This window comes from Bubalus bubalis, chromosome 18, assembly GCF_019923935.1.
Source record: "Bubalus bubalis isolate 160015118507 breed Murrah chromosome 18, NDDB_SH_1, whole genome shotgun sequence".
NCBI lineage: Eukaryota > Metazoa > Chordata > Mammalia > Artiodactyla > Bovidae > Bubalus > Bubalus bubalis.
This window is the reverse complement of record NC_059174.1, coordinates 52812325-52820297: the sequence shown is the minus strand read 5'-3', so window position 1 is coordinate 52820297 and position 7973 is coordinate 52812325. Positions and strand designations below refer to the sequence as shown.

The following is a 7973-nucleotide window of genomic DNA, read 5'->3' as shown; positions in this document are numbered from 1 at the left end:
GAGTATTGCAGGGATCAATCAAATTTTGGTGGGTGTTGGAGGAGTGAGTGAGGTTGTGGAAATATATAGGAGTTTGGTGGAAAATGTGGAGCTGTTCAGTTCAGTTCAATCACTCACTCGTGTCCGACTCTTTGCAACCCCATGGACTGCAGCACGCCAGGCCTCCCTTGTCCATCACCAACTCCCGGAGCTTACTCAAACTCACGTCCATTGAGTTGGTGATGCCATCTAGCCATCTCATCCTCTGTCGTCCCCTTCTCCTCCTACCTTCAACCTTTCCCAGCATCAGGGTCTTTTTGCTGTTAATCAATTAATCAGTATTGGGTCAGATGACATCACTGGAGTTTTATGGAGACGTTGGAAATCAATGAGATTTGCAGGATCATCAAGGGTGAGAGGAAGGGTTGGAGATGCTGTGGCCAGTCGGGGACTTTAAGATGTAAGTGGAAAACACTGGAGGGTGTATGTTGGGAGTCTTCAGGAGACATTAGGGTCACCTGAAGTCATTTCTGTGACGTCATAGGAAAGACAAGTTGTGAACGAGGCCTCGTCTTGAGGGTACTCCCGTTGCTAGGCAAACGGTTCCCAGGGCGCCGTTGCTAGGGACTAGGGCTCTTTTAATGGCCACGCCCCTTTCCCTGAGGGCCCCGCCCCCACAGCCAACCACTAGACGGTCGCAGGCACGAAGGCCGCGCCCACCTTGTAGCCCCGCCTTCAGACCCAGAACCGTTACCGGAGCGACGGCTGGAGCTCGTCCCGCCTCCCTACCCTGTTGCCAATCGAAAAGGCGTTGCCCGGGCGACGACCCCACCTCTTCCGGTGCGGACCCCGGCTTCCGGCAGGGGGCCCGGCGGCGGGCGGCGGTCCGGCAGCAGCGGGGTCCGGGGTTGGGGTGGGGGGGCGCCCAAGATGGCGGCGGGCGGTGCGGAGGGCGGCTCGGGCCCCGGCGCCGCCATGGGGGATTGCGCGGAAATCAAGTCGCAGTTCCGCACCCGCGAGGGCTTCTACAAGCTGCTCCCCGGCGACGGTGCCGCCCGCAGATCGGGTCCGGCTTCCGCCCAGACCCCGGCGCCGCCCCAGCCGCCGCAGCCCCCGCCCGGCCCTGCATCTGCCTCGGGCCCAGGCGCCGCGGGCCCCGCTCCATCCCCTCCGCCTGCAGGCCCCGGGCCCGGGCCCGCGCTGCCTGCGGTGCGCCTAAGCCTCGTGCGTCTCGGGGAGCCCGACGGCGCCGGGGCCGGGGAGCCGCCCGCCACGCCCGCGGGACTGGGCGCCGGGGGAGACCGCGTCTGCTTCAACTTGGGCCGCGAGCTCTATTTCTACCCGGGCTGCTGTCGCCGTGGGAGCCAACGGGTGAGCGGCCTGCATCTTGGGGCCCTGGGTGCAGGCTGAGAGGATGGGGACCCCTGAGGTGATTCACAAGTGACAGGAGGGTACCTGAATGACAGAGGGCCTGGAGACAAGCATCCTGGATGTGATGGACGTCCTAGGGGAAGAGGTTCTTGTAGGTGATGCAGGGTTCTAAAAGATGATGGGAGGCCCCCTGAGTGCTGGCCATCCTGGAGGTGGTGGGAGGCCTTGAGATCACGTGAGATCCCCAGGTTATGCGTGGGGCTTCTGGGATGGTGACTATTGTGGAGGTGATGGAGAATCCGAGATGGTTGTGGGGTTCTTCAGGGTTCTGGCTGGCAGGCATTTTGCAGGTGTTGGGAATTGCAGGCTCATAAGTGATACCCGGGGATATTGCATTCTGGGGGTGTCCGGGGGACTTAGGGAGCCCAGAGGTAAGGAGGATTCTAGAAGTGACGGGGGCTTAGAGGTAATAGGGATCATGAAGGTGAATGGGATTCTAGAGAAAATTGGGGTTCTGGAGATTAATGACGGTGCTGGAGGAAATGAGAATCTCGGAGCTGATGGGAGATACGGAGGTGATATCCTCAGGTATGACAGGTGTCTCTAAAGTGATGTCAGTCCCAGAGGACGTGAGACCCTTGGAGTAAGTGGTGGCCGCTGGAAGTGTTGGGGATCCTGAGAGCTCAGAGGTGATGAAGGCACCTAAAATTTGGGGGGACTGTGAGATTTAATGGGTTCCTGAACTGTGTGATGGGAATTCTGAGATTTAGGAACTCCAGAGTGAAGAGACTCCTGGGACATTGGGCTTTAGCGTTCTGCTTGGAATATTGTGGTGCTAAGACCTAGGGAAGTTGCTGAAATTATGGGGGAGGACAAGAAAGGTATAGAAGCTCAGGAACTGTGGGGACCCTGCACTGATACTCTAGGCAAGAGTCCCTGAAGTTGGGCTGGGAGGGGCGTCCAACCTGGGGAAGGAGGCACTTAGTGGTCTTATGTGGTGGCAGCGGGGGAACCTTCCTGCCTGGTGTTCTCCTCTGTTTGTGTTTTGGGTCGTCCTTCCTGTCTGTGGTTGCCCCTTCCCTCCTCATTTACCCATCCACCTACCCACTTCCCTCAGGGCTTTAGCCCTGCTTCCTCTTTGTGGTTTTCCCCCCAACCTCAACACCCTCTTCCTTCCTCTCAGTGGTAGAAGCCATTAACTCATTTTCTCCCACCACTCAAGTCCATTGACCTCAACAAGCCAATTGACAAGCGGATCTATAAGGGCACTCAGCCCACCTGCCATGACTTCAACCAGTTCACTGCTGCCACGGAGACCATCTCCCTGCTGGTGGGCTTCTCAGCCGGTCAAGTCCAGTACCTGGATCTCATCAAGAAGGACACCAGCAAACTATTCAATGAGGAGGTGATTATGGGTCCCCATGGCTCAGAACTCCTTCCCCATCCCACCCACCCGCACGCTGTTTGCCATGAGACTACAGCTGCCTGGGGAGCAGTGTCAGCCTGAGTGGGGGCAGGGTGAGGTAGAGACTGGGGATGGACTGACAGATACGTCGAGGGGGGTGACAGCAGTTACTCGGATGACAGCCAACGACGACAGGTGCACCTCTGGCGCCCAGGCCCTGTGCTATGTTAGCTCTATGCTGAACACATCACTCCTGGCGTTTTCATCAACCAATGGGTTAGGATTGTGAGACTCATTTTGCAGATTAGAAAACTGAGGCTGGTCACTGGTTGGGATTTGTTTGAAGCCAGAGCCCTTGCTCTTCAAATTCTGGACTACATCATCTACTCACTGTGTGGCTTTGGGAAGGTGCCTGTTCCTGAGCCTCAGTTTTCCTCCACTGCAAAGTGGGATTCCTGTCCCTACCTCACAGGACTGTTGTAAAATCACATGTGGGGGTTGCTCAGTCATGGCATAAGGTGAAATGCCAGCTGAAGAGCTTATCTGTGTCCAGAATTACTCTTGTCCTCTTTTTCCTGTGTTCAGAGAGGGTGTCCCAAATATACAGAAAGCATGAATGGCAGAGAAAAGTGAGTCAAACAGGGAATGGATTAAAAATGGACTAGCTCATCCATTCACAAAATATTAACTGAGCATTCGCGTTCGTTGCCAGACTTTGCTCTAAGCACTAGGAGTATTATATGTCAGTGAACAAAACAGAGGGCCCTCTCTTTGTGGAGCTTTCATCTCGCTGGCAGAGACAGTTATCAAATACCTAAGTATGCTGTGTGTCAGCAAGCTGTGGGCGAAAATCCAGCAGGGGAGGCGAATGGGGAGTGCTTGGCGAGGTTAGGAAAGGTCTCGCTAGAAGGTGACAGGGAAATAAAGGACCTGAAGGATGCAGGAGAAGTTACTAGGGAGAAGGATGTTCTGCATAGAGCGAACAGCTAGCACAGGTGCCCAAAGCAGGAGAGCAGAAAGGCTGGGTGGCCAGAGCAGCGTTGAGGGGGAGAGTAATAGAGGAGTTCTCAGAAACCCGGCACGGAAGGGAGAGGAGATGTAGGGTCTGGAAGGTCATGGACGCTTGCCACCCAGGTTCACCTTAGCCATAGAACACAGAAACTATTTGATTGATTTCTAAATTCTCCAGAGAATGCAGAATGGGAATCCACTTAGATACCTGGGAAAGAAGTTAATTTGTTACAGACACTGGATGCCTAAGGGCTTCAAGGCTTGGTTCTCTCCGGACCCCTGCCTGATAGAGGCTGCCGTGTGTGTTCAGAGTGGGAGAGAGTGCTAGGCTGCTGGCTGAGGTTTTAATCGCATCTCTCTGGCAATGGTGTAGAGAAGAGACCTGGGCGGTGGTGGCTGGGAGGCGGGTTAGGCCATCACAAGCGTGATGACGGCTGAGACCAGGGTGGTTGGATTCAGTGGGGGGAGGTGAGGACAGGTCCGTTTCTGGGCGAATTTTGAAGCTCCAGCCCACAGGATTTCTTGCAGGTGTGGAAGAGAGTGCTGAGGACAAAAAGGAGCAAAGATGCTTAGCTGACAGGATGGAGGTTGTCGTTCATGAGTCCAGGAACTACTTTCCAGGACTCCTACCTGCACAGCTCTGTGCTCTGGGGCCAGAACAATGAACCAAATAAGCAAAGGTCCCTTCCTCAGGGGAGCTGATAGTTTGTGAATCAATTTCTTGCCTTAAGCACGACACGGTAAAGATGGTGGAGGGGGTTAGACAGAAGACATTGCTGTGGAACGCAGGACTGCCCTCCTGCCGAAGCAGGGACGTTGAGACTACAGAGCGCCCCTCACGCAGCCCTTCTCCCCCTGCCTTCTGGTGACCTGGTGTCTGTCCTTTTCCCTCAGCCCCTCCTGTCCCGGGAGAGCCAGGCCGGGGATGATGACTTTATGTGAGGAACCAGGCTGGGGGGGAGGTGGGCCAGGGGAGGGTGGCCTTCTCCCAACCGCGCTCTCTCCCCTGGTAGCGGCTCATCGACAAGACCAAGGTGACATATCTGAAGTGGCTGCCCGAGTCAGAGAGCCTGTTCCTGGCGTCCCATGCCAGCGGCCACCTGTACCTGTACAACGTCGGCCACCCGTGCGCCTCGGCGCCGCCCCAGTATAGCCTGCTGAAGCAGGGCGAGGGCTTCGCCGTCTACGCCGCCAAGAGCAAGGCGCCCCGCAACCCGCTGGCCAAGTGGGCGGTGGGCGAGGGGCCCCTCAACGAGTTCGCCTTCTCGCCCGACGGCCGGCACCTGGCCTGCGTCAGCCAGGATGGCTGCCTGCGCGTCTTCCACTTCGACTCCATGCTCCTGCGGGGGCTCATGAAGAGCTACTTTGGGGGCCTGCTCTGTGTGTGCTGGAGCCCCGATGGGCGTTACGTCGTGACGGGGGGCGAAGACGACCTGGTCACCGTGTGGTCCTTCGCCGAGGGCCGCGTGGTGGCCCGGGGCCACGGCCACAAGTCCTGGGTCAACGCCGTGGCCTTCGACCCCTACACCACGAGGGCGGAGGAGGCAGCGGCTGCGGGCGCCGACGGGGAGCGGAGTGGCGAGGAGGAGGAGGAGCCGGAGGCCGGGAGCACAGGCTCGGGCGGGGGCGCCCCCCTCTCCCCGCTGCCCAAGGCCGGCTCCATCACCTACCGCTTCGGCTCAGCCGGCCAGGACACGCAGTTCTGCCTGTGGGACCTCACCGAAGACGTGCTCTACCCACACCCTCCCCTGGCCCGCACGCGCACCCTCCCAGGAACGCCCGGCACCACGCCGCCTACCGCCAGCGGCTCGCGGGGTGGCGAGCCTGGCCCCGGGCCCCTGCCCCGTTCACTGTCCCGCTCCAACAGCCTTCCGCACCCCGCGGGCAGCGGCAAGGCGGGCGGCCCGGGCACGGCAGCAGAGCCCGGCACGCCCTTCAGCATCGGCCGCTTTGCCACGCTCACGCTGCAGGAGCGGCGGGACCGGGGGGCCGAGAAAGAGCACAAGCGCTACCACAGTCTGGGCAACATCAGCCGGGGTGGCAGCGGGGGCGGGGGCGGCGGGGACAAGCCCAGCGGTGCCGCCCCCCGAAGCCGGCTGGACCCCGCCAAGGTGCTGGGCACTGCGCTTTGCCCGCGCATCCACGAGGTACCGCTGCTGGAGCCACTGGTATGCAAGAAGATCGCCCAGGAGCGGCTCACGGTCCTCCTCTTCCTGGAGGACTGCATCATCACCGCCTGCCAGGAGGGCCTCATCTGCACCTGGGCCCGGCCGGGCAAGGCGGTGAGTCTCCCCTTGCCCGCCCACCGGGACCCAGGTGGAGGCGGGCCTTGGCAGAGGGCTTCATTAGGGCACAGCTTCCAGCCCCCTGGGGTATGGAGAAGCCATGGAAATCTTGTCCCAGAAAAAGGCTCCCCAGGTCTTAGAGTGGCTTCTAGAATGCTTGCCAGGCAACACCAGCAGCAGGTCAGGTAGGAGAAGCCTCGGAGTGGTGGAGACTGGGGCCAGCTGTCTGAAGGGCAGTCAGTGGGCTCCACATGGCCAGGTCTTACTGGAATGGTGAGATGTTTCTAATGCTGCAGGTCCAGCTCTATGGGCAAGACTAAGCCTGTGGGCCCCAGCTTAGCAGTCTGAGTGTCAGACTCCTGGGATGCAAGCCCACTGCTGGAGGCGTGGGCTGTGGGATCCAGGCTCAGGGTTCCAGCTTGCACTTTGGTTCCCTGTGTGACTTAGAGCGAGGCACTGCCTCTTTCTAACCTTGCTCACCTCTGAGGACAGGGACATGGATGTGCCCACCTCCTGGGTTGGCTCTGGGGCTCAGAGAGGCCCCAGTGAGTGAAGTGGGGGCCTGGTGCTGTGTGACTTGGGAGCTGGGGTGTCAGGAGTCTCCTTGGGCTTTGGGCTCGGGGGCTAGGAGGCCAGATGGGAGGGCTGTGCCTTGGTTCTCTGGAAGAGTTTTAGAGTTGTAGGTTCCTGAATCCCTAGAATTTAAAGCATAGTCTCTGAGGCAGGGGCATGGGGATATGGGGAAGCTGGTGAGCCCTGAAAGAGACCCCTCTATCTCCCTAGTTCACAGACGAGGAGACCGAGGCCCAGACAGGGGAAGGAAGTTGGCCCAGGTCACCCAGCAAGTCAGTGGTAGAGGTAGGACTGTCCCTAAGTCCTTCCCCACCAGAATCTCAGGTCCCCCCCCAGTCAGAAGGGGACCCCAGTTCCCCCCTCTCCTCCCTCTCCCCTACCCCTTCCCCATCCTCTCTGCTCAGGCTCAAACGAGGACTTTAATTATTGTATAAAAGTGCCGCTTGCTGGGACTGGGAAGCTAGCTGAGATTTAAGTTCCTGAGCCCAGAGCAGTGGCCTCTCTGGGGGTGTTTGGGGTGGGTTCAAGGGCAAGGCCAGGGTAGCAGCAGCCTGGCAGACACCGGGCTGGCTCCCTCCCTGCGGGACTGGTGAGAACCCCAGGTGGTCTCTAACCCTTGCCTGTCTCCCCTCTCCTCTTCCCCAGGGCATCTCCTCCCAGCCAGGCAACTCCCCAAGCGGCACAGTGGTGTGAAGCCGTGGATGTCGGGGTCCCCACACACCACGCCCCCAGCCTCCTAGTGTAACCCTTCCCGCGAACTCCCGGATCGACGTATTAACAAGACTAACCATGACAGATGGACTGCTCCGGTCCCTCGCCCTGCACAGATTTGGGGGTAGATGGTCCCTCAGACTGGCCCAGACACTGGGGGGATGTAGTGGCCTGTGTGGCCTCCGCCTCGTCCCCACCCACTGCCAAGTACAATGACCCCTTCCTCCGAGACATCAGTGTTAGCCTCCCTGTCCCCAGCATGTGACTGGTCACTCCTGGGGGAGAAACCGCCCCCCACAAGAGCCCCAGCTCTGCAGTGTGCCCCTCCGTCCTGTGTGCAGGGCAGGGGGTGGCCCACCCCTCCCCTGGCCCCAGCCCTGCCCTTGCCGTTCCTTGTGCTTTTGAAGAGTGTTAAATTATGGAAGCCCCTTGGGGGGGGGGGGGGCCCTCCCTGTCCCCTGGGACCTCTTATTTATACTAAAGTTCCCTGTTTTCACCATGTCTCTGTTCCCTTCCGCGGAGGTGTGGAGGGAGTGTGTGTGTGTTCAGTGCAGTCCTAGAATCAGTCCACTTTATGCAGAGCAAGAGCTAGGCCCAGTCTCCCCCCAAATCCCCTTTCGATGGCAGGAAAAACAAGA

At 59.2% G+C, this 7973-nt stretch overlaps 1 protein-coding gene across 2 annotated transcripts; it reads left to right on the top strand.

The window, feature by feature from the left end:
* The first annotated feature begins 751 nt into the window (after nucleotides 1-751).
* DMWD (DM1 locus, WD repeat containing) lies at nucleotides 752-7831 on the top strand. 2 transcript variants are annotated; one of them, XM_025269342.3, is made up of 5 exons: nucleotides 752-1350; nucleotides 2573-2755; nucleotides 4780-6048; nucleotides 6835-6909; nucleotides 7270-7831. In XM_025269342.3, exons 1-5 carry the CDS (start codon nucleotides 910-912, stop codon nucleotides 7315-7317), a joined length of 2016 nt encoding a protein of 671 aa, XP_025125127.2. In that variant the 5' UTR covers nucleotides 752-909; the 3' UTR covers nucleotides 7318-7831. The 2 variants fall into 2 exon arrangements, with proteins under 2 accessions (XP_025125127.2, XP_025125128.2); XM_025269343.3 differs by lacking the exon at nucleotides 6835-6909 and having other exon boundaries at nucleotides 756-1350.
* Nucleotides 7832-7973: the final 142 nt, after the last annotated feature.